Source organism: Bombus vancouverensis, chromosome 10, assembly GCF_051014615.1.
Source record: "Bombus vancouverensis nearcticus chromosome 10, iyBomVanc1_principal, whole genome shotgun sequence".
Taxonomy (NCBI): Eukaryota; Metazoa; Arthropoda; class Insecta; order Hymenoptera; family Apidae; genus Bombus; species Bombus vancouverensis.
The window spans coordinates 134,637-161,393 of NC_134920.1; the positions used below are offsets into that span (position 1 = coordinate 134,637).

The window sequence follows — 26,757 nt, forward strand, 5'->3', positions numbered from 1 at the left end:
CAGGAATTTGCTAATTATGCGATCCGATCGAACAACTTTTCTTCTGTAAGTAATTTTTCATTCGGACGGTATATGTATATTTGTCGTACAGTCGACCGACTGTCGAATCGAAGATGGACTCGTCGAATTATTATTATTGCAAACCGTATTGCCGACTGCATATTTATCTGGTTCAGCCTACGCTATGTTTATTTATTTATACGATATTAAAAATGATTATCGCGTTGATAAGTTTAAGATTAAGCTAGGTTGGCCTATGTGCGTCAAATGTACATAATCTGTCGTAACATAAAAATGTATTCGATGAATTTGATCCAAGCTTTTTACTACTTTACTCATATTTCTCTGTCGCTAACGTAATACGTCAGAGTCAGAGGAGGACAAAGTAAGGCCGAGCCCTTATAATCGTAGTATTATATGTACACGTACATTGTATCGTGTTTAACGCGTTTTAACACAGTTAAAATTCATTTCCTCGGAGACGTATCTTAACATCCTCTCTTTTTTTTTTATGACACTCTTCTTTTTCATCCTTGTGACGTAATTGGATTTGATTATAGAGCAATTTTAATGTTTTAATGTTTAATCTTTTAATGTTTCGAATGTTTTCAAATGTAATATTCCAATATAGATATAGATATATACACGCACAATTGGTACATTAACAGTGTTTGGTTACGCATCGCACCGATCCGTGGAAAGGACCTGGTTTTATTATTATTGCCGCGTTACAAGTGGTACTCGTATTGCTGAGCGCGATGCCGGGCGCATCGTAAAACTGCTACAGACCTCGAGGAATCTTTCTCGGACCGTACTCCAGCGGAGGGAGTTTCTTCGACGGCGAGGACAGTCTTCGTCTACCCTCGTTAACGGACGATCATCGCTCGGAAGCAGTTGATCGTTGCTATCAAACACGCGTTCTAGCCACGGAAAGCTGTCTGTAATCATCTTATCGTATACGCCTATTTTCTACCTTTCGTCTACAGCGCTTCTAAACTTGCTAACTGGACGCCTGTTTCTGACAGTGTGCGCGGAATCTTGTCGCAACGGAAAACGTCCTTTTGCTCCAGTCTGTCTCGTATCGACCACCGACCACCGACCACCGACCAGCTGACGCCGATACATCACAACGCATATTGAAAATTTATTCAAATCCACGCACTCGCGTATTTCATCGTCCATCTCCGCTTAAAAAATGTAAAGGTGAATTTTTTTACATTTGCTCAGACGATTAACTCCTTCAAAAAACTATATTACATTGTATTCTGTATCGTTAGTTTTTTTCCATATACGTATAAATAATCTTCTTCGCGAAAACCACTGAAAATAATCTGAAAATGTTATTCTCACGAAACTTTTCTCTTAGTAAATTCGTCGATGAATTTGTCGAATCTTTCCGTTCTCTCCGATCTCAATGTATTTTTTTCATATGCTGTAAAACTCGACATTTTTCTATTACAATCAATTTTCTGTTTTCTATTGTGTCTATTACGATCAGTTGAATATTCGCATGTAAGAAAATGTTCTCTTCGATAATTTTATTTTTTCGATTTAGCACCAGTTTCTTCTCGATTCTCGTATTTTTATAAAATGATTTCTAATCGTCAATTTCACCGATTGCACAACGATTGTTTACATAAACAAAACCAACAAAATTGTACATATACGAAAAGATACGTAGTTCAAGGTAAATGTTGAACTTTCATCTATACATATTTTATAAAGAATTGCTGAAAGTCTGAAAAATCCGCTCTCGTAAATCTATAAAATTTCAAATACTCTTCAAATACTTTCGCAACCCTGCCTAGATTAATTTATTTCCTTTTTCTCTTTCCTAATATTTATACACCTTTCGTGCTTCGGTTATAATCGCTTAAAGGAAAACGATCGGTTCGATATGATCGTGACGAGTGGAAAGGGCTGGCTCACGTTTCCTGAAACGCGTTTAAACGGGTTCAAATCAAACGCATTCCGCGACTTTTTTGCCACACCGCACCGTCGAGAATTATAGATGCCAATCGCTGTCAAGCGGAGCTAAAGGAAAATGCTTTGGCGACCCCGGTCAGTCTCGAGCGTTGAACTATGATCATTTACGTTTACCTGACTTATATGCCACTATCAGCCGAGTCTTATAATAATAATTGTCCGCGTTCTTTCCTCTAATTTATCTGACATTAACGTACAAAGAATAAATTCCCGTCTTATTTTCCAGATTCGTGACGACATTCAACGGGTTTTCGGAAGATAGACGAAAAGAATTTTAACAAAAACCATTAATTATAATAGCGATTGCACAATTTCACAGAAGAAATATTAGTTTCCCTATTGATCTATCGATACACTTTAATTTAACGAACTTTCATGTCAAACATTAGATTCGATTTAATCGTTCAAGTCGAACCGTAATTAATAACACTAAATATAATCCAGCTAATGGTTTATTCGCGCCAGTAGCAAAACAATCATTTTCTCTAATTAAAACACCTTGTTTCTCTACAAAATCCCATACAATCATTTCTGTACAATTTATTTAATATTGCGCCGCAATCTACTTGTCGAATGGAATCTAATTCATTTCAATTGTTATGAAATTTTTTTATTACTTTCTATACTTCGAGCTTGTCAAGTTTTACTGATTTACTTTAAATTAATAACTAGCGATATTACTAACAATTTAATTAAATTAATAACGCTAGAATCATTTTTTTGCAATCGGTAAAATAAGTTTTCCCCGACACTTGATTAACGCCGAATTCAATATCGTAATCGAACTCTAATATAATACTGTAATATCAGCGAAATTCGTTTTAACCTCGTTGTTCACTATTCACAGACTATTATATATTTTTTCATATTTTCTAATTATTTCCTATATCTCTATACCAAATAATAATGAGCGAAGAACAAGTACATTAAATTAACGAAATATTTCATAAATGCTAATTGACGTAATGAAATATACGTAATAAAACAATACGATATAACATATATACAATAATAATAATAATAATAATAATACTAATAATAACAACAACAGCAACAACAACAATAATGATAATAATAGTAGTAGTAATAATGATAATAATAATAATAATGGACGAATAAGTAAAATAAAATGTTCGAATCTCGTAACTAAAATACCTATGAAAAACATTGTGCACAAAATAAAATCGATCGATTTCGTTGATCAATCAGTCTGTGAATAAAATTTTAATTAATTGTAAAAAATCATGAAATACAACAGTAATTACTAGACTGCGGATTTTCATGAGTTTATAGAAAGTTTGAGAGTGCAGGATTTGAGAAGATAAAATACAAATAATATAAAAAAATATGTAAAACGTGCAGGGTGCGGTGCTTTCTACGATACTTGGTAGGCACAAAACAATTTTCTATCGAGGTTCTACCTTTTTTAACTATGTTCTCAAAAATGATAGACTGCATACTTAGTTGATTGCAAATCTACACTTATACCTTCCATATTCTTGCAAAGATCGACTTGTGTTTCTCTAACTTGTTCTATTCCACTAAAATCACAGGATAAACGATAACAAACCGGGTACACGTAATACTCTATTAGAAAATAAACGATGCATTATGACGAACCATGTGTTCGATCTACTAGCGAGATTTCGGTTAGATCAAGTTGCGCGTCCGCCATATTGAAATCCTGCTTCCGTGTAACGTTTCGGTTGTTTTGCACGTTCCTCGATTAAAATTACCCCAAAAATCGACTCTAAAGATTATCTCGCTATAACCTATCTAATAAATAATACGACTGTTTAGTAAGATATTCGGAGAGGTAAAATAAAAGGTATCGATTTACCAGTTATAATTAAATAGGTTATTCGTCGTATAAATCTGTACTAACATTGATAATCTAAAACGTTTTACAATCATTCTTTAAGTTGCTTCGATTATCGATGGATCAAAGTATTCTAAAAAAAGAACATCCTAAATAAGATAAGGTTTTCTTAACATTTATATAATTAATCTGTAATTTTTCCTTCGTTACTTAACAATTAAATTCTATTATAGCAATAGAAGTTAAGTTCAAGCGTTTAACATGTTTCTCCAACTAGTCTTTACGATTGTACCACTGATTATAATAAAAAAAGTTACGTTTAAACATATTTATGCTCAATGATTATTACGAGCTGTTACGTTTTATCTTATACCTTATCAGTCCACTTTAACGAACGTACCTGTAGATACACTCGATGAAACGCCGAATGGAGCAATTTCTGAAATTTCTTTTCTTTGGTGTCCATTTCTCGAGTATCGTTTCAAATCAATTTCGTGTAGAATCGCTCGCTATATGCATTATGTACATTGATATACACGTCCATCTGGTGGCAATGCACTGTACTACCGGCTGCTGGCTCGGAGCACCAGCGTAGAAAGAGAAAAAGAGAGAAAGAGAGACACAGGTACGAGACGAGCTTGTGGTGCGAGGTAGCCACCAGTCAACAGCGGAGACGGAGACGGAGAGTCCGAGGTAGCCCGTGACTGTAGCTGCCCGTGGCTCGTTGTAACGTGACGCGAAGGTGTGCCAAGCTCTTTCGCTTGCCTGTTACTTCGTCCGAAGACGCCCGATCGTACGTCTACCATAGTGTCGCGTATCGAAAGTGTCGGTAGTAGTGTTGTGATCTATTGGCCTGTCTGTCCTCGTGTGCTAGCCGAAAAAACTATACCAGCCGAGCCGTACATCATCGCGGAAAACTGTCAAGAGTGTTGTGTGATCTCAGACGCTGGCTTCAAACGCGAACGCTTACGGGCAATCTTCATCGCGATCGTAGGGTTGCACGAAACATAAGGTAAGTGTAGGATACGCGGAAGTGTATCGGAAGTGAAGGTAAAGTCGAAAATTACTTCGGTCGGTTACTCGAACGTTGCGCGTACAGAGATTATGTTTCCCGATGACCCCTCGACTCCCGCCTCCTTCTCCTCGTTATCCCCTTTCCCTTCGTCGGTCTCTTCTTCTCTCCTCTTTTACTCTACCCTTCTTCCACGTCTCGCCCTTCATTTCGCATTTCGCCTTATTTTTTCCCTGACAAACGTGTTCTTTCGCTTTAAGGGCATCACCGCAATTTTGGTAGGACGATATCCTAGCGACGCAGTGAATTTCGATCGCAGATCGATCGATTACCGATTTCGCGCATTCTCTCTCTCTCTCTTTCTCTCTCCCTATCTATCTATCTATCTATCTATCTATCTATCTATCTATCTATCTATCTATCTATCTATCTATCTATCATCCATCCATCCATCCATCCATCCATCTATCTATCTATGTATCTACCTACCTATCTATCTGTCTGCCTATCTCTAACTATCTATCTCTCTCCGTCTCTCCCTTTTGTCTCTTCACGTCCTTTTCCTCTTTCTCTTTCTCGACCGCGAATGCACTCGCGAATGCACTCGACACGCACGTTCTCACACACCGACGTGTTCCGTTTCTTTCCTGCGAGACTGTGTCGTAGCCTTTCTCGTGGTAACGAGTTTCGTAACTTCCCTCGATACAAAAGTCACGAACTATCAGCTGTCAGCCTCCGTGTTTGTACCACCTGTCCTAGAGTCGATTATCCGCCTCTCCTTCCCTTTTATACTTTATACATCACAATTCTATCCCTTTTTACTCCGCTCTGTATATTAATCCATGGGACGGAATTGTTGACACAAAATTTTCATGATTCCGCGACTTTCGTCCGCGACAGAAGAACGAGAACGTGATATAGCCGCGTGTCTACGAACGGGGCGAAGTAATCGGAGCAGCAAGAGAGGCTAACCGAGTTGAACAGTCATGATATTTCGGCGCGCAGGCTTTCTGGCATGACGGCGTGACCGGTCTTGAGCCCCTCTGCGCTCCCCTCTTGCACTCTGCACCTCTATCCCCACCTCCCCGGGGTAATACACGATGCACAGTGCGGATCAGTGCTCCTTAACGCGAGATTCTTGTGGCTGAAGGTTTTCTTCTATCGCGCGCGCGCGCGCACGCTGACTTCTTTCTCTCGCAATGCGCTGTATATGGACGTTTCGTGTTCTAAGTGAATCCGTCAAGCCAAGAAGACGAGTTATCGAGCTCCAGTTCGACCTCTAACTCGTCTACGAAACCACTATGTTGACTCGTCGACGCTCGACACCTTTATGTGTTTAAAGATCGACATGGAAATTGGAATTCACCATCTCATGATGCAATTTGGTGACTTCTGTATGTGAAACGGAGCTATCGAATTCCAGCCCATGCTTGTCTACGCATCCACTTTGTTATTATGTCGTTATAGATGTTTAACGTCTTTATGCGTTTAAACAACTACAGAAAAATTCGAATTTCGAACGTTGGAAAAATTCGAACGTTGGAGATTCTAGTATGTGGAAAGAAGGATCGTCGTGGAATAAGTAACGAATAAAAATGTGCAGAGATCATTTAATTGAAATCATTTTCATTTAAATTTTTGGTTGTAGTAATGCAGAGAAAAAAAGTAAATATTGTTTTAATATAGGGGGAAAGTATTTGTAGAGTGCTAGCAATATTTTTAGTAGTTTTAGTTTTATCTATTTGTGGAACGCTTTTATTAGTACTAGTATGTCGTGTTTCGTTTTTCTTTTAATAAGGATATCACTTTTCACGTGTATGAAATCTTATGTGAGTCGGTTTAATCGCTCCGCGTGAGGTGATAAATGCATTCTCATCGAAATGTTATCCTAACGTTATCAAATCGAAGGTCGAACGCGAAATCTAGCGCGTAGTCAAGTTATCTTCGATCAAGGAACTTGAAACGAAAGTCTGACATTCTATGATCGTATTGGATTTTAATTAATGTTCGCTAATGGAATTTCTGTATTTATTACCAAATCGTATTTTGATATACCAGAATTATGAAAACTATATAGAACGATGCAAGAATTACACTGTTATGTAGACTAAAAATTATGTAAGAATAATTAGCTGTCCTGTTTAGGTTATACGATTCTTTCATCTCAATATCGATCTTTTTTACTTTCCTCCGACCTAAACTATAGTACTTCTCATTCCCCCCTTTCACGATGAAGTTTTTATAATGGGAAGTTACTCGAATTAATAAAACACTCCATTTACAAGAATTATTTCGAAAATGTAAACTATCGTTGAATCGAATCGATTTAATATATAGTGTATAGCGTACAATAATCTTGTTATGCCAGAGTTTATAGTTTCTTGCTAGTTCATATATATATATTTATTTATTTATTTGAGTTCGTGACAAGAGAGTATAGGCAATTAGAGGGATCAGTAATAGCATATATAGATATTTAGTATAGGAGAGATAAAGAACAAAGGAGTAAAAATAGGGCTGTAGACTGATGAAGAAATTGGAAAAGAAGAAGAAGGACAGTGCGAAGATAAAGTGCGTAGCTAATTAACTAGGTAAATTAGATAAAAAGGTAAAGATTTGTGCAATAAATAATAGATAGACGTATACACATAATGGTTAGTAGTTGGATAACGTTCGAATACGTTAGATTGAATAGACAATAGCAAAATAATAAAATAGCAAAATAGCAAAATAGCAAAATAAATGTAATAGCAAGATAAGGGTAAAATAAGGTTGTGCATTAAGATAAGCAGTAAAGAAAATAATTAGAAAACGAGTTCATCTTACGACATATGGTGTACAATCAAAGTTATACAACTTTCTCAAACAATTTAATAATGCTTTCTGTTCTACAAAATGTATGTTACTAATAATTCTTTACTGAAATTGTATCGTATCGCATCGCATCGTATCGCATCGCATCGCATCGTATCGTATCGTATCGTATCGTATCGTATCGTATCGTATCGTATCGTATCGTATCGTATTGTATAGTATTTCCTTATTACATCGAGGCTTGCGCATATTACAATCAATCATTTTTGAGTATGTACACGAGCACGCTGGATGTATTTTGTTTCTGCTTTAATTTATTCCTTGAAGCTAAATCAATCTTCGTATAATAAATTAAGAAGAATTCGTACAGTAAATTCATTCTTCTTATATTCTTTATCGAAATAATGAACTAAATTGAGAAAGACAAAGGAAAACGGTTGAGAGAATAGGGAGAAGAAGTAGAAGAACACGAGAAAATCACTGACTCGAGGCTGGCTGTTACAGAAAAAAGGAAACGGGATCGAATGAATGGGGCGTTAGCCTATAGCAGTATACGTGAGAATAGCGAACACAATCAGTAATGACGTTATTGATACAAATTTTAGCACCGACATACTTTCTTCTATATCTATCATGTCGCTTGTCATTTTTCAAAAATAATACAAGGTCGTTAACCTGAGTAAAGCATTGCGAAGATTTCAATTAGATGTCGCCGTTTGTTAAAAAGTTATTGTCACATTGAAAAGTTTATATTACAATTATTTGATATTTCGATACAGTAGGATCAATATACATATATACATATATACATTGATTATTATAATTGAATATAATAATATTATACTTTATCATATATATGATAACAGTGATGCAAATCGAATTTTAAGTTAATCAAGAATCAGCTTGTATTTCAATGTAAATAATGTGCGAAAAATGATGTACTTTCGTTTAAACATTTTTTAAATAATAAGTTTTTAACGAACGGCGACACTCGAACAAAAGCTTTGTAACACTGCTCGGGTTGATGACCTTGACGACATGTCAAAGAATCATGGACATGTTTTGCGAACATTTACCAATAATAATGATAAAAATTCGCTGCATTTATTTATATATCTATTATATATTTATATCTACCTAAGGTAGATAATTGCTTTACTAAGATTACAGGAATTACGGTTGTTTACGTACTACTGCCCATTTCGGAATTAGCCACGTTCGAGCATAGAATCATTGACAAATTTTCAAAGCCGATTTTCTCGAGAACGAAGCGTCACATAAGAAAACTTGTATTCTATATGTCCTTCTTATTTCTGCATAAAGAATCGCCTCGTGTTATTATCAATTATTATTAATCACGTTATTCGGCCGAATCCTCTGTCGTATATACATATATGTATGTATTTACATGTGACATGTGAAAATAAGAAAAATGTTAAAAATTTAAAATAAGAAAAATAAATTAGTCGTGGAATTTGTAACATGTGAATAAATGTCTAGCGAAATGAACTAGTAAATTGAAAGCAATCGTATTAATCGTATCGTTTGCATTTTCAATTGTTCAGATTAAATGTAAAATCATATAGGAAATCCAATAATAACGTCTATAAGTTGTCAAATGTTGCTCATCCACGATGTTTCACGCTGCGTATCTGAAATTTCATGGAAACGCGTATTGCTATCAGACATTCCGATTTTGCAATCGCCTCTTCCAAAGCCTGCAAATCACTTTCGAGGTCATCTCGCGGATTTGCAATGAACGAACGGTACGTATTTCCTAACCTAGAAAAATATTCTGTAAACACTCGGTCGATTAAAATTTCTTCCTTCGAAACTTCAAATTCTGGATACTAGATAGATGGGAAAAAAATAAAAATGTAATGGCAACTATTACGCGATACATGCGATAGAGATAGCCTAGCCTCGTTGTATGTATCTCGTGTTAACGTAACCTTTAAGCACCGACTTGAGAATATGGCAATGCAAGATAAAAGTAGAGTTACCGTTGGAAACATTACGAAAGTCATTTTCATTAAGAAGTTTCATACGATTCTTGTATCTATCTCTATATCTTAAAGTTTTAAGGTAACGAGTAGTTTCTCCGTTAATAGAATAGAAAATACAAGATACAGGTAAAATCTATCGACAGTGGCGGCGACGGGTCTGTCCACGACAGTGGTAATCGCAACTCGAGATTGCGCAAGTTCCTTCTCGATCTTATCGCGACCGCAAACTATATACTGTACATGTGTATACATTACACGTGCAATACGTATACGAATACGCGTACGCATACACGGACTGTCATGACTATATGTACAAATACATATGATCTACATACGTATGCGCGTATGTATGCACGTACAAGTAAACGAACGAACTAAGTAAATGTTATAAAGACTATGTTAAAGAGAAATTGGCATTAACAGAGAATGTTTTTTAAAATTATAACGTAACGTAGGATTGGATAAAATTTGGTAGGTATTTTCGGCGAGTATCAAAAAGGAGTGAGCAAACATTTTGTTATAAAGAGATTAAATGTTAAAATGTAAAATTAAATGTTGAAATAATTATTAAGTGGTAAATGAATGGAATTTCGAAGAAAAATTAAATTGTCAAATATTTATTTTAGATTAAGTCAATGTTTATAAGCCATCTTGTACAATTAAGGTTATTAAGAATATGTTAAACTTTTAAAACAACTCGACTCTTATTGTGATACACAGCTTATCCATTATACATTCTAAACGCACCTATCAACGCACATTTAAATACAACTAATTCGTAAATAATGATTTCTGATATAACTTGTTTGGTTTTAAAAAGCAATAGAAATACAAAGAAAAATAAGAAACAAAGACATCTATATTCGTATTATCCAAATATAAAGAGTCAATATATTGAAATTATTATGGAAAAGTTGATATCTTTTGTTTGGCTGAAAAATAGTTGTTGACAATACCGATATTACATATTATCTAGTCTCTGCGCATGCATGCATACGTTTTAAAGTTAATTATTTGAATAATTTCCTTCTAGTTGGAAATCTAGTTGGAAGAAAAATTTGCAAATGCCGTTACCGTTTGGTCAACGTAATAAAACGTAATAAAACGTAATAAAAATGATTAAAGTTCGTTATTATAATATCGAAATGTACAGGTTGTTTTGCAAAATTTTCTTATTAAAACTGAATATTATTTACATATAGAATATATACATACTATATAATATCGAAACGAATATTTCTTAATTAATCTTGGTCCTGTTTGTTTAAACGGTATTCGATATTTTTGTGAAAACGACGTAATTCCAGATACAGCTAACTTGAACGATGAGAAAGCGTGAAATACTTTAGATTCAAATATATAGCACAGCTGATATTTCAGAGTATTTGTCTTTGTTTATTTTGCGATTTTATCAGAGGTAGAAGGAGTATTGAGGTAGAAGGAGACATCCAAATATATGTTTGCCCCGACGCACACAGGGATATGAAAACGGTAACGCGATATGACAATGTCGATATAGAATGCAGTTTATGCAGTGGGAATAGGTATGCGCGCATACGTGCAATGTGCGCATTACGAAGACAAATCCGTGTCGCGCGAATGGCTTTCGTCGGGTATACGTAGTCGCACACGACACGTACATGAAAAGAGAAAAAGAGAAAAATAGAGATAGGGAGAAGGAGCGTGTACTGGAAACTCCCTGGATCCTTGAGACGTGGATAGGCCTAGTGAGACTTATGAATATTGATGAACCTTTCCCGACGTACTTACTGGCCCGACCGCACCTCGATCATTTGTTGCTACTCGACGGCAATCTTCCTCTTTTCTTCCTCCTATTTGTTTTCACAAAGTAAGTTCTTCGAGCATGCCGCGTACTTATTGCTAGCTACACTTATTCCTCCGCTCATCTACTTTCTTATCCAATCGACTTACGACGATTGTAAACGTACCGCCCCGTGTATTATAAATATTGCCAACAGAGAAGCGTTAAATACGAACGTGCTTCGGTTGCACACGATGATCGTTAATACGAATCCCTTTTAAATCTGTTTGTTTCCCATTGCCAATTTGCTATTAGCATTTAAATGTTTTTGGTGAAAATAAATTAGCCTGAATGATTTTTTAAATTAATCAACCTAACCCCAAGGGGTTCTGGAGGACAATTCTTCGATCTCATCTATATGACGATGAACGATGCGTTTGGAAATATGCAGGATAATAAATCTGTATTTTTGATTCAGCAGATACGCGACTGTAAATGCAATTAGGCGGTGATGTGGACAAGTCGAGGGGAAAGTAACGCAGAAACGCAACATTCCTTTACGTTCCAGTAGAAACGTAAGATACGCGACGTTATAATTAGTTTTTATTTATTTTGGGGTTAGGTTGACAGGACTTGACAGGATTGGACAGGATTTGACAGCATTTGACAGCATTTGACAGCATTTGACAACATTTGACAGGATTTGCCAACATTTGACAGCATTTGACAACATTTGACAACATTTGACAGCATTTGACATCATTTCACAGCATTTGACAGCATTTGACAGCATTTGACAACATTTGACAGGATTTGCCAACATTTGACAACATTTGACAACATTTGACAGGATTTGCCAACATTTGACAGCATTTGACAACATTTGACAGCATTTAACAGCATTTGACAGCATTTGACAGCATTTGACAGCATTTGACAACATTTGACAGGATTTGCCAACATTTGACAGGATTTGCCAACATTTGACAGGATTTGCCAGCATTTGACAACATTTGACAACATTTGACAACATTTGACAGGATTTGCCAACATTTGACAGCATTTGACAACATTTGACAGCATTTGACAGCATTTGACAGCATTTGACAGCATTTGACAGCATTTTACAGCATCTGACTGCATTTGACAGCATTTGACAGCATTTGACAGCATTTGACAGCACCTGACAGTATTTGACAGCATTTGACAGGATTTTACAGGACGCGTGATATAACCTGGAAAAGAAAATTGCGAATCGAAATATTATGATTTACATTTACTTATTTCTATATGAAATAACTTTTTTGTCCAGTTGTAACTCGCGTCTTGCCACACCCTATATATATTTTATATATACATCGGATTTTCCTTTTAAATAAATCATACAACAATAGGGTAGAGGCTGCGAATGTTACGCTATCTGTATATAATGGGAATCATGGGAAGGCGATCTAACTAAGCTATTAGGCGCCGCTACCGATCGTTTTCTATCGGCATCGGCGGTGTGAATTTTGCCGAAGCGCGAAACCAATTGGACGCGATCTCGTTGAGCCAGGCGAAAACAAAATGCGGTACTGTACTTACACGAGACGACGGTAGCTGGCTATTGCAGCCGATGCCAAAGCGAACCGGTTTCCCGATGCTGCTGAAAAATGCTTCTCGACCGGCTATAATAATTTTAATTGACACTCAGACCAGACCGCTGAGTATCCTCGATCGGCATGCATGTACATATAACCTCGTATAGTGTCGTATCCAGCAAATGAAAAATGGGCATTGTTCGTATTTTTATGTAATCTTGGTCGTCTTATCTAGAACGTTTTTATGTTTTTCCACCGCTTTCGATCGCTCGCCGATCAACTATCGTAGAATATATCGTAATACAAGATCGATCGCGAAAGCAACGTATTTGAAATTCACGTTGATTATAATTTTTCTTAAAATGATCTTTAGCTGTGAAAGATAAATCCTATCGAATATGTTACATTTTGGCTCGATCGCGGATAACAGTTTTATCTTTAGCGCTGTACAACGCCGATAATATATTAATTATAAAAATCTTGATTGTAGCAAGTATTTTGAAATTTGTTTGGTATTTCGATTTCGATTTCGATTTCGATTAATCGTCGTCCGTAAGTAAAAGGAGAAATCGGAGAATGCTGAGAATGGGTAAAATAAGAGAAAAGAGGAAAAAGAAGAAACGAGAAAACGAGAAAACGAGAAAACGAGAAAAAGGTATATGCGATTAAGGTTAGAAGGCGCGTTCATAAGCGCGCAGCCATGGAAAATATTCCTGTGAAGTTGTTACGTAGGAACGTATGCGCGTTCAACGAGATATTAAGCGTGTACGTATGTATATGCAGTTAGGCCTACTCGAGCTGACTGGCCCGGGTGAAAGGAAAACCCGCGCCTACCTTGCAAGTGAAGCACAGAGAGGGGGCAGAGAGATTCCACGTCGAATCTAGTACTTTTTGTACTTACGTGGAACGCGATTGCAAGGAAAGCTTCTATGAAATACCTTAGTATGCTCATTGTGTAACGTACAGTCTTTGTAAACGTGCAATTATCGCACGTTATCGTTCGGTAGAAGCAGCAAGACAATCGATCGTATGAAATTTTTCGACTCGCTCGCATGTTTCTCCTTGCTCGCAGCTTTAGCGTGTACTTTCTAAGTTGAGTAAAAGTGTTTCTTCTATCGTATTTAATTCTTCTATCGTATTCATTATTAAATAATTCGATTGTTAAAACGTCTGCTATAATTTTAAATATAAATGTTAGTTTCTCACTAAACTATCGACTCAAATATCGACTAGGCTATAAATTTATAAAATGTTGTTTCCTAGCAACCGAGTCTAGCGATTCTCTCGTAGTAAGTCTCTCGGTAACTTTACCATACAATCTGATAAAGTAACTTTAATTTAGATACGCCGATATTTTGTTATTTTGACGTAACAGAAAAATACGTAGGTGAATTAGAAAAAGGATTACATAGGATTACAAAGGATTGCATTGTGCGATACCGTTTGTACCGACATTTGCTTAAAGAAGCGTACGTTTCGAATACGTCAATTCTTTTTACTTTGACATGGCAGAAAAAAATATGTGAAAAAAGTTATATGCGTTCTGTGTACGTAATTTTTGTATTAATTTTTTTATTCATTTTTGTATTCATTTTTGTTCACGGGACGAACGCATTCGTTCGTTTTATATAAATTTGAGTTTGACAGTTTGTCTGATTTATGCACTTCGTAACTCGTTGCGCACGTATATCCTTCTTTGATGTCCGTTTAGAGAGGGAGATATTACGTCGCCGATACGCATTTCCGCGAAACATGGCGTTTTTTTTGGTAATTAAAATTTGTCTCTTGGACCCAACCAATTAATCCGATAGTTTTTAACGATTATAAGAGAATCAATGTTAATAATAAGTTGCATTTGTTGCAAATGTTAATAATAAGTAACGTAGCATTTACGAAAGAAGACGCGTTTCAGTCGCTCGAACGTAAATTAACTTTTGTTCGCGCCAGCGTCGATTAAGAGAAGAGGTACGGGAGGAGGTTGTAACCCTTTTTTCTTTACCTTTTTTTTAAATTTACCCTTTAAAAAGATACATTTGAGGGAAAACTAAACTAAACATTTTTGTTTATATTTCAAAGACCATTTAAAGAATGTTTCTACGAAGGAGGCCTGCGGAAGCTTTAGTCCGACACTGTCTTTGCGTCATTCTGTAAGTTATGAAAATCATTCTGCAGCGTAACGTTAAAACGACGCGAAACGTTAACGATAATCTCTAACGAAAAGTCTGGACGTGGAACGAACGGTGGATGTGCTCAACGATAACGTCTTACTTGGCCCGCGTATTATCAGCATTGACAAGACTAATGTAATAGGAAAACAAACGTGGCTCGTCGTACTTGCTTCTTTCATGGTCATTCTGAATCTTAATCGGGGCCTACGGTATATACATATGTACGACCCGCTCGAAATAGAGCCGGCGTCGTGTACTCTTAAGGTCATCGATCCCTCTTCCGCGTCACCTGCCATCCTCGTATCTTTTATCTAGGCATGAACCTAACATCGATCGATAAGCAAATCGAAAATACCGTAATTATGCGATTTCCTAACTTTTCCCAATTTCCACTTTTTATATTTTCAAATTCGATTTTATGGCGAACGAAGCGTTGTATGAAAAGAAATTCTCTTTTGTATTATCGATTTATTCCCTTTTATTATCGTTTCTATTCGTTCATCGCGAATCATACAGACCCTTGTCGATCGTGCGACATACGATTACATAATCGTGCCGATTAGGGGCAAAATTTTGTTTGCCCTGTAATCGAAAATCGATTCTCGGATATAAAAACACCGATGAATTTTTCAAATTAGCGACAGAAAGTATAGCCAGAAGCTTACTTTTTTTCCAAAGCTTTATTCTATTACCAAATGGACAAGTGAATCGGCAGAGTTCGAGAAACTAACGTACTTTTTAATACACGTTTATAATTCGCATAAAGAGAACGGAGTAGGTACCTGTGGAATACTGATAATCGATACACTCGATCGATAACGAATCTTTGTATATTTACAACCGTAGATGAAATATGAACGTCGTAATTACGCTATAGGACGATTCAGCAACGTTATTCGTTCCACTTGAACGTATTAAAGTTACTTTTTTTTACTAAAGCTTTTACTATCGTTTACTTACTATCGTCCAGTTATAAATAACGTTAAATTCAAAATTCAAGGATTTTATGGTATATCGAAGTATATAGTTATATATAAAAATAATAATAACAAGTATACAAAAATAATTTTATTTCCTTTTGTTAATTATCATATAGGAAAATTTGCATCGTTTGTATGTCTATACACTGTACACTGTACACTGTACACATAAAATACATGTACATATACGGATGGTTTTTGAAGAATGCGTAACTATACGAAACATTTTTCAAGGATCATTTTTCCAGTAGAATGGTAAATTGTGCGATACTGTGCAACGTAACGATAACTTGTATCAAGGATTTATAAATAATTGCGTACGGAAAATCAATCTGCAAGTGAAATAGTAGTACTGTTAATAATATTATACCGCTTTTACCGTATAAAATATTCGATTAGAACGAGGCGGCTGGCTAAGGACGCGATCATGCCGCTCTCTGAGCGGCGGACGCTGAGCGGCGAACGCTAAGCGGCAAAATTGGCATGTGAAACGGTGGCGTTGACTGTATCGTCGCTCCTTCTGCTGCTTACCGTTTACCTCTCTGTATGATCACGGTGTTGGCGGTTCTGCAGTTGGCATCTTTTTCCGCCAAACGTTCGTAAGGCCGAATTTTCATAACCGTCCATTTCCGTGAACAGCGATCCTCGTTTACGGCTTTAGCGACCCAAAATACCCCCGAAAAGACACATCCGAATGAAAAATTGTCCATTCCGTGAGAGAATAATAATTCTTCGTCGCCAAATTAAAACATGTACGCAGATAATCGGACTAAGGTAAAAAAACGACGTGTTTTAACCACTTGACTAATTAACTGCCATTCTTATATCTTGATATATATATATCGATATTTACGAATCGAAACTATACGATATCCGATACCATATCGATAATATGCGTAATACGTATGATATATCTGATAAAATATATACCCGTTCTCGTTGGTTCGTTGCGTTTTATTATACAAAGTCTTCGCTATATTCTTCTATATCGCTATATTCGCTTCGCTAATAAAAGAAAAATTTATATTAGAAGAAAAATATATGAACATTGTATGTAGAGTGTTGGGACAAAGAACAAGTTTCGAAGTCTGCGGATAGAAGCGAAACGGAGAACTTGGAAAATAGGCTGGAAAATAGAGAGAGAGAGAGAGAGAGAGAGAGAGAGAGAGAGAGAGTGACAGGAACGAGAACGTTTTCTCAAGTTCTCGATAAAGGTAAAACGTTATGAGACTGCGTTCGTCCAAATATACGAAAAAAAGTGCAATCCTGGTGCATCGTGGTGGATGGCGTGGTTAAAGTAGGGAGAAAAGACCTTGAGTCGCGTCACGTGACCACGAAGCTGCATGGGAGTTGGGTAGGGCGGTTGCAGAGGGCCTTGACCTTACCGTCGGCGTCGCAGCCATAGTTGTAACTACCATCGTCGTGGCCTTTGCGAACATCCGAGAAGAGGCCGATATAGCCGCGTGACGCTTCATTTTCCTACGGTTTAATTCTTCCCGTTCTCCCGCTCGTTGGTTACACCAAAATTTCCACTCTTCCACGATATCCTACCGACTAGTAGTTACCGCTGTACGAAGCAATGTCGTCCGTTCGTCGAACAGATGTTTTTAAAAACTTTACGAGTCACAAGTTAGTAGTATGAAAAATATATACAAGATCGTATACTTGAGATTTCAAGTGTATAATCTAACTTTACGTAACGTAACGTAACGTAACGAAAATAGAATTAAATTTTATGCGAACAAAATTATGTATAAAATTGGTAATTTATATAGAAATAAAATGAAATTTTCCCCCGAGTCGCATAGCTTTATGCGAAATTCAACGCGCGAGCGAAAATTTATTAATTAATTAATAAAAAGCATAGAAAATTAGCTAGAAAATTAGCTAGAAAATTAAATAGAAAAATAGTCGGTCGTAGTATGTTTTACAATGTTTCTTGTCGCTTTCTCGCTTTCTCGCTTCATTTAGCGAATAGTTCTTACGGTATATGATGCATATTACGTTACGAAGGAAAGAAAAGACTTGTATCATGAGTATTTCTGGAATATGTTCAAGGACTGAACGGTAATTGCAAAAGAAATAAGGTAATACGAAATTTATCGGTAATATGAAATTTAGCATATACGCGTAGTTAGGAAAGTTATTTTCTTTTTATCGTACGATTCGGTCCGTCCTATCCGCCACAGTCCGAAAACTATATTTTCTGAAACTGTATTTAAAGATAATATCTTCCGTAGAAAATGACAAAACCGAAACAATGTTTTTTTCTCCTTTCGTATCTGATTAATAAATAATCTCGTATAAAGATATATTATACGTTTTTGTGTGTGTGTGTGCGTGTGTGTGTTTGAACGATATCGCAAATTTCTTCGCATCTTGGATAAATATTTGGTCACTGTGATTTACAATACTCGATTTACAAAGTAACCATGGTAGTTTTTAGTAGGTATTAAGATTAAGCGATTTGGAACGAATTAACGACGAATTGGAGGTAACGTTTAAGCGATAGCGTTTTTCACGAGAAATCAGCGTATTATAAATTTGCATCTGTTGAAAGACGTAGCAACGTGTTGCCTGGACATACGTAATTAACGGTATTGACGCATCCAGAGTATCACGCGCATCCACGTTCTGTAACGGACAAAGAACGGAATTTCGTATAATAATTTTTGTTTTCCCTTGCTCGGTGCATTATATCGTGTTGCATGATCGCCGAGTTACAAACAAAAGATACGAGTACGAAGCGCGTTTATGTTTCCGCGCGAAGGTCGATCGATGGTTCTGCGGGACCGGAAGTGAACGGGATGAATAATGTACGCGCTCACAAACTCTAAGTCGGACTCTTTGTTAATAAAACGCCTAATATTCACTGGCCGTAAGGCGTTACTCTTTTCGTCGATGAGATCGCAAGAAAGAATGAGTTTCCGTCCCGATGATGCCACAGAGGAAAACCATAATGGGGTGTGTCTAAGGACATGAGGATTCGTCGAGGATAACCTTCGTTTATCAAGTAAGGGAAATTGGCGTTGCTGATAATTGGTCAATCTCCATATCGGTGGTTAGAAAAAAATGCTAGCCGCTCTCGAAGGAAAGTTGCTAGTGGGAGACGCCGCTCGTTGAAAAATATGTCTCCCCTATCTTCCCGTAGTTGGGACAAAGACTGTTTGTCTGTTTGAAGGACTTTAGTTAACTATACCTTAAGATTTATAACGGGCCCTCGAGCTAGCCGAACATGTACTGCGGAGACGCATCGACATCTGGCAATCATCTTACTCGAAGAATAGGGTCTGCGTGTGACGAGCCACGGGACAGAAACCGTTGGAATGTTTACCGTCGCGTGTCGCCACGAATATTTCTTTTAAGGAGAGCTATAGAATTACTCCATACCTTTGTTAGGCAAAGCGTTCATCCCGTGACCGCGGCTACGTTCGGCAACTGACTGTCGCCTCGAGCCCAAGCTCACTATCACCAATCTCGAACAATTACAATCGGATTGAATAACTACAATTGTTCAGTTACAGCTATAGTAGACTCTAGGTTACAATGTTGCGGGATTATCCAAAATTCCAAAGGCTCCGGTGTTCTTTCATCTCCGACATATATAAATTTTCGTCAATATTGTACTTAAATTCTTGAATATTGATCGCATACGGTCGATAGTATTATCAATACCTGGTGTTATGTCGCGTAAAACATCTGCACTCCATCCCTCGCTGCTGAACAGCCAACGGTCCACGTACCGTCATTCAGGCCCTCAATAAATCTAAGGACCCACCACAATCCTTTAACTTCTAACTTCATTGTTTCAACACATGTTTTTCAGTTAATCTGTTTGTCCTGGAGGATTTTCAAATTCTAGAAGTTGTTCAGTTTATGGCTGGTATTTAGAAAAGTTCTTGGGTTTATTATGTGCTCTTAAAAATTACGGAGAAAGCGGGTAGTGACCTAACAAAAAATGCGGTTATTCGCCTGACAGAAAATCCGGGTTTTCGCTTAAACAATGTCACCAACTAGCAACATTGGTAGGGGGGTTCCTTTCCCTCTTATCTCTCATTAACATTGACTAGAACCAATGGACATCGCAGATCGTCGCCCTCACCTTACTAACGAAAAGTGTGAGCAACGAATCCGGTCTCTCCGTTCAAAAAACCACACCCACACCGAGCTTTCCTCCGTAATTGCATGAGAGCGGAAAGTCAGTCAGTTCAATTGCTATCAGTTCTGCCCGAGCAGTCGAGTTATGCAGACGTAAAAACTAGTGCCTCCGTAAGCGCGACAAGAGTGAAAGAAAAGGGACCGAACCAATCGATGATGGAAAACACCCAAAAGATGCCAACAATAAGAATACTAAACAAAGGAGAAACATACGCTATAAACAGGGCAGTAGACCAACAGAGCCCAAATAAACCAACAAGTTAAGTACAGAACTGCTCAAATACAAACGAAATAGAGATGGAAATAATACAAAAAGACGACGAAAAGAACAACATCAACAAGGATCTACCACAACATAACGAAAGCTGGAAGACTGTAACTCCCAGCAAAAAAAAAAAAAAATACAAACACAAACGATAGGAGGACTACAGAAACAGAAAAACAACAATGGCTACAATAAATTCCTACACAAAACTCCTTCAGCTCGCTGACAGAAGAAATGGACACAGGCCCTACAGAAAAACCAAGAACACACCCCCAAGCCACCACCAATCTACATAGACGCTAAAATAATAGACCCCCTCATTGACCTGCTAAACAGCACGGCAGGAAAAGAAAACTACACCATTAAACAGATCAAACTGGATCAAGTAAAAGTACAAACTAATACCCCAGAAACCTATAGGAAAGTGACAAAAGCGCTAAAGGAAAGAAACGCTGGGTATCATACTTACCAACCCAAATCTGACAAAAGCTACAAAGCAGTAATCAGAGGTTTACACCCTAAAACAAATACAAACAAAACATGCGAGGAAGTGGCCAAGAGCGGAGCCAATATATCGAATATATAAAATAGCGCGCGTTACTATACGACACGCGTTATAACTGCTATATCGTATCGCAAACTCGCATATCGCTCAGCCGTTTTCCGACACAACGATAATAGACCATGTTTAAAGAAACGTACGCATGATGGCTGGATCGTCGGTGAAGATGCGCGCAACGAGCAGCAGACGACAAGGTAGGCACGCAAACCGATCTCGACCTGTTCCTCTGGATCGTCCGAGAAGCAGGCAACGTCTCTTCGTCGCTGTCGCTTTCCGTCACCGAATTCCCATTTCCAGCGCAACTCTCCCTTCCCCCTTTGCTTCGCTTGCTCGAGAAATTCTTCTTCTCTATGCCGACGGTCGTCGACGAGGTCGAGCTCACCGACAACGAGACTGCCGACACGTTCGTCGACGAGCCGCTCGTCAACGAGACTCCTCGCAAACGAGACACCAGCTTTATGTCCAAGCACAACATCTTTCCACTCTCTCTTCTCTTTCCTCTTTAATTTCCCCCTTTAAATAGTTTTCCCGCCATCTTTACCGATGCACAGTTTCCGTTTCCGTTTCCACGATCTCGTAATTGCTCGAAACAGCACTTTTCTTCTACTCGAAATGTTCACCTTTAATCCGATCCGGTAAAAAACGTCCGTCTTATTATACGCGAGATATTAACGTGTACAGCGTCATTTTCCTACCAAAGCCACAGCAACGACAGAAAATCGTAGAAAGCACGTCGTACACTTTCGTCGTGTGCGAAAACTTTGCACACTGCAACCTTCCGATAATACGTCGATACCGTAGCTTCCCCCGTAGCTCTGTTACGTTCTTTGCCTCTTTCAAATCGATCGCTGTATTAGATACGTTACAAACGATTACTATGTTCAACGACGAACAATACCAACTTAACCACCGATTTACGCTAAGAAGATCGTAGATTTACCATTTGCAAAGGAAAAAGAACGTTTGTTAATTTCTGAATTCTAGTTTCTTCTTTGCTTCGTCTCGTTTACTAAAATCAGCCAGTCAAGATATTATCTTCGTATCGATGTCGTAGAATGTAAATACTTTTTGTAAGAGCGTACAAAATATCGAGCAGAGGGCAAACGGATAAACGAATACATTGTTCAGAGATGTCGAATCGATCCGATTCGAGGATCGTTTCCGAAATTTCATTATTTAATTAGAAAGAAAGAGAAGGTCGATCGATAACCAGATTCGAATTCCCTCGCCTCGAATCCGTATTTCCAGAAACAGAGTCGGAATTACACTGTCAACACCTTACCACGGCCAGTATTCCGTTCGCATAATTATAATAATTTCTCGGTTCATCCTCATTAAGAGCTACAACGAATTCCAATACTTGGCCAGCGTAACTGTAGCCACCAACTGTTGCAACGGCTACGAAAAGTATTTGTACGCCCTTCTAAGTATTACAGCATTTACTATTTTATTACTATTTAATTGCGCTCGAATATACAAAGTTTCGTATCTTTACTCGTTTAGTCGTATGTATTTTCATACGACAGCGAGAAATTTATTTTCCAAAAACGAATTCGAACGCTACAAAGCGAGCGTTAGCGAGTTTTACATTTCATTCCGATTTATACGTAGATGCTGAATTTTGTATATACGTAGCTAGAAAATCGCTCGAGGGCGAAAGATGCGACAATTCCGAACAAAAGTAGCAAAGTAGTAGCAAAAGTAGCAAATGTAACAAGAAATCTGGATAACAGTCTAAACTACAGCCTTAAACAGAGATCTCCGAGTATATAACGAACTTGATACCATCGCTAGTTATCCGTTGAAAGCTTCGAGGTTCGTAGCATTGGTGCCAAGTTGCGTGATTTATTACCATCGACAAACCACCTTTTTTAAACATGCTGGCTGCCGGACGCGCGCGGACATCGATATCATTGACCGAGTTTCCCTGTTCCGCAGGTCTCTAACCCTTTTGAAGATCGTGGCTACATAATGGAAAAGAGTACCGACGACACTGACCGAGTCCCTTTGCCTTTGCTCTCCTCTCACTTTTTGCTTAACCAGATCTTTCACGTTGAACGAAGCGGCAGTCGATAGGTTGATTTTAATAATCAGACTTCACTTCCTCTCTCTCTCTCTCTCTCCCTTTCACTCAGCTTTGGCACGTTGAAGCTCGGTTATCGCGCCTGGATTGTAAGCGCCCTCCTCCTCCTCCTCCTCCTCCACAAAAAAAATGCGTCCGATTATTCGATGTAGGAAAGTAAGAGAGATAAAAAAAAATGTACTTCTATTATCGATAATTGACAAGAGAGATCTTTTTCTCACAGTCTAAAAGATATTCGATGCTGAATCGGTTAATATAATTTCTGCCTTTCCACTTCTTCAACCCTACGATTTTTCTCAACGCGGGATCGAGCGTTCGCTTGACTGTAAAAAATTTCATTTTCAATTCGATTAATTTTATTTATCGATCGTTATCGACGATAGAGACGTGCGCGTGTTTTAAGAACGAACGAAGAAAGAACGTTTTAAGGAACGATATTACTTCGGTATTCACGATATCGATATCAATAATTTTCACTTTTCGTTATTAATTTCCCAACTATTTCAAATGACACCGTATAATTCGCAAAAATATCGATCGTCTTGCAACAACAAAGCGTCGATCCCTTCGTTTTTTCTCCCCTTTCTCGTAAAAAAAATCTTCAAAGTATCAAACGGGCATATACTCGTTGGTTAAATACACAAAAATTCAAATCTTTCGTTTACGAATTTCGTAACGTTCTATGCAGTTTCGTTCACACTGCGAAAAGTGCCAAGATCTTCGGGCAATCGTTTTCAATACCTATTTTACGATGCCCTTTTCGTCCCATTGCGACCACCGTCACCATTATTTGATCGTCGAACGACTCTAAAACGAATCGATCTCACATTATCTTCCAATGGAAAGGCTTTCTTACAGCCTCATACCCGTCACATAGCCACCAAACAGTTTCATTATCGATGATTCTCACGGTCGATCATCGACGATCAACGGTTCGTTCGAGCGTAATAGCTGCACATAGCCACTGTCGTCGAGTTCGTGTCCGGACGACCTTGATCTCGGCCGTCGTCGATTCAGCCTACGTATCGTATCGATGGGAAAAAGAAAAACGAAAAGGCGCGGATAGAAAACGCGAGTGAAACGATAACACACGGTAGCAGTGACGTTACCGCGTCGGTAAGCACGAAATCGATAAATTGTGACGAATCGATCGAGTATCGGATGGATGAAAAATCGAAGAATTTGTCACGGGTCTCCAACCCCTACTGACAGAGTCAGGACACGACCCTTTCCGAACGAGGATGCAGCGAGTCACGATCAGAGAGCAAGTACTCTTACTAACACGGCGACTCGACGACTGGCGCCACGTCGTCGAGCTCATTGGCTCTCTTTCGCGACCCTCCTCTGACGCCCTCCGCCCCTCTCCAAAGAGATCTATCTCGTACGCTTTCTGTCTTACCGCGGTGGCTTCGTTCCTTTTCTGTTCGCGACCTGTACGTGCGTGCTCTCTCTATGCATACGCCTGTCTCCTTCTACCCTACCAACCGACCTACGTGACGGCGCGGCGACGCGGCGACGCCGCACCGCAACGCGCTCTCTCCCTCGCGTTTTATATCGGCCAAACTTTTTATCCTCCTCGAATTCTGCGCTTTGCACATTTTTCCAGCATTACATATAGATTGAATTAAAAAAGTTGCTTAAAAATTATACCGCTATTACTATACTATGCTATGCTATGCTATGCTATGCTATGCTATGCTATGCTATGCTATGCTACGCTATGCTACGCTATGCTACGCTACGCTATGCTATGCTATGCTATGCTATGCTATGCTATGCTACGCTATGTGGAAATAACATTTTTAAAAACATCTATTTACTTTGTCAATAATATAATTCGCATAGTATAATTCTTAAGGCATTGTAGCGCGAGATTCTTCTGCACTTACGACAGATCTAAAAGCGAAGCGATCCATAGAACTTATATAATATGCAAAAATATCGAAATTATCCAAAGTATACAAATTATTAGATGAAATAATTTTCTATCTAGATTACATCTTTTTAATTATATTCGGCAAAATATACAATGTTATAAATATTCGATATTGCTTATTTTATTATTAATAAGCCCAATAAGCCGAACGAGCTTGAAACCAACATTTTAACTGTTTTATTATGTTTATTTTTAATATAACATAGAAACAAACTAACTTTAAGTTATAAGATCAAATAAATTATTTTCGAACAATTTTCCACTTTAGTCGACTGCTTCAAACGAGTTATGATAACGAATAATACGGATATTTTCTTCTGCCTATTTCTTTCATTTTTTCCCTTACTCTAGTTAATTGATACTGTACTTGTTACTGCAATAGCAGGTATTATGGTGTTGTTTTTGCGAATATAGTTCTATGTATTAATTAGCCAATTAATATCGGAGAATAATTGGAGATAAGATCGAAATAAGATTGCGCTTCAGGGTATAATTTGTTTAATCTGGAATATAAAAATATTAGATATATGTATGCATACTTGATTTGCAAGTTGCTATTTTTTTAAACATTTTCGTTGCCAATAACAATACGTATATATTAATAATCAGATACTATGTATATTATTATTACTTACTACTTTAGATGAATGATGAACGATAGTTTGGTTTATTCATTGAGTAAGCTCGGTGGTTTAGTTCATTATTCTTTACCTTCGGCGTACACAGTTATTGTTTGCACCGAAGGGTGGCGTTAAATACTCCGTCCTAATCAATCGATCCAAGCGTTCAATGACGGCCATTTGATAAAACAATTCTCTCTGCGGTTAAGATATTTTTGCAAAAGCATTCTAGTTTCTTTTATACCAATCGTAAGATATCGAAAATCATTTATCTCTCCTAATTAATTCCTTACCTACAGTTAAACTAATAATTTATGATAATTACTCTATTCATTTATATCAATTTATTCATAGAATGTATTCATGGAATCAAGGGAGCAAGTGCAATTTAGATCAAAGCCAACCAGTTTTCATCATCCATTGATGCGTGCTACCATTGGTAAGTCGCATGGTTTCGTTTCTTCGACGATAAGTTCAATGTTCATGTATAATTATTTGGAACCACATGCTGTACCTATTCTAATTGATAAATTTCAATACATACGCCGTGAGACACCGTGGAATGCGTGCGTTTTAGCCTTAATTATTCGTAAGATAGATTAGTCTATGTTAAGAGCATTGTGAGCTCATCGTGTACAATGATACTTATCCATCTTGCAAGGAAAATTAAAATTCTATTCTCTTTTTCTGCCGAAACACGCGTCCATTGATTTTTCCGAAAGATCGCAAACTCGTTCGTTCGTGCCGTGATTTTTATTTGATTTTCCGATTGATTGCAGATTCTCTTTGGCTTCTGCCTACTTTTAGGGGCACATACAGCGTCAGTAGCTTCATTTTCTTTCTCTCGTCCCAGGTTAGACAAATGTGTCTTTGATGCCGAATGCAAACCAGTGGGGCTACGAATTATCGTACGATGTTTATAAAGATCGATGTAATCATTGTGTGAGATATAGATATTGCGCGATGTATCCTTTGTTTGAAATTTGGAAAGATTCGTGTAAGATCG

At 37.6% G+C, this 26,757-nt stretch overlaps 2 protein-coding genes and 1 long non-coding RNA gene across 8 annotated transcripts in view; 1 reads left to right on the plus strand and 2 right to left on the minus strand.

Moving 5' to 3' along the window:
* The first annotated feature begins 4,480 nt into the window (after window positions 1–4,480).
* Window positions 4,481–26,757, plus strand: part of LOC117166492 (uncharacterized) — a 32,681-nt gene continuing 10,404 nt past the window's right edge. For 3 of the 6 annotated variants that reach the window (XR_013059307.1, XM_076621989.1, XM_076621990.1), the window contains exons 1-3: window positions 4,481–4,817; window positions 26,106–26,190; window positions 26,531–26,682. Coding sequence is in view for 1 of the 6 variants with exons in the window: in XM_076621988.1 (XP_076478103.1) it covers window positions 26,625–26,659 (35 nt within the window). In the remaining 5 variants the exon portion in view is untranslated. The remainder of the gene's footprint in view (window positions 4,818–26,105; window positions 26,191–26,530; window positions 26,683–26,757) is intronic. The other 3 variants (XR_013059306.1, XR_013059308.1, XM_076621988.1) reach the window with 2 other exon arrangements.
* LOC143303237 (uncharacterized) lies at window positions 11,773–22,347 on the minus strand. The gene is made up of 3 exons (XM_076622123.1): window positions 21,253–22,347; window positions 12,447–12,634; window positions 11,773–11,813 (listed from the first exon to the last, which is right to left on the minus strand). Exons 1-3 carry the CDS (start codon window positions 21,585–21,587, stop codon window positions 11,773–11,775), a joined length of 564 nt encoding a protein of 187 aa, XP_076478238.1. The 5' UTR covers window positions 21,588–22,347.
* Window positions 14,571–18,661, minus strand: LOC143303223 (uncharacterized). The gene is made up of 2 exons (XR_013059309.1): window positions 16,659–18,661; window positions 14,571–16,459 (listed from the first exon to the last, which is right to left on the minus strand). It is a non-coding gene; the product is annotated as an uncharacterized LOC143303223 (long non-coding RNA).

Bases quoted from the DNA above. Each gene is read 5' to 3' on its own strand.
- LOC143303237 (XM_076622123.1), bottom strand. From the start codon at position 21,587: ATGTTGTGCTTGGACATAAAGCTGGTGTCTCGTTTGCGAGGAGTCTCG. The intron at 12,635-21,252 runs GTACGTTTCTTT...TTTCTTTTCCAG, and splicing joins CGACGATCCAGCCATCATGC to GTTATATCACGCGTCCTGTA. The intron at 11,814-12,446 runs GCAAATCCTGTC...ATCGTCATATAG, and splicing joins TCAAATGCTGTCAAATGTTG to ATGAGATCGAAGAATTGTCC.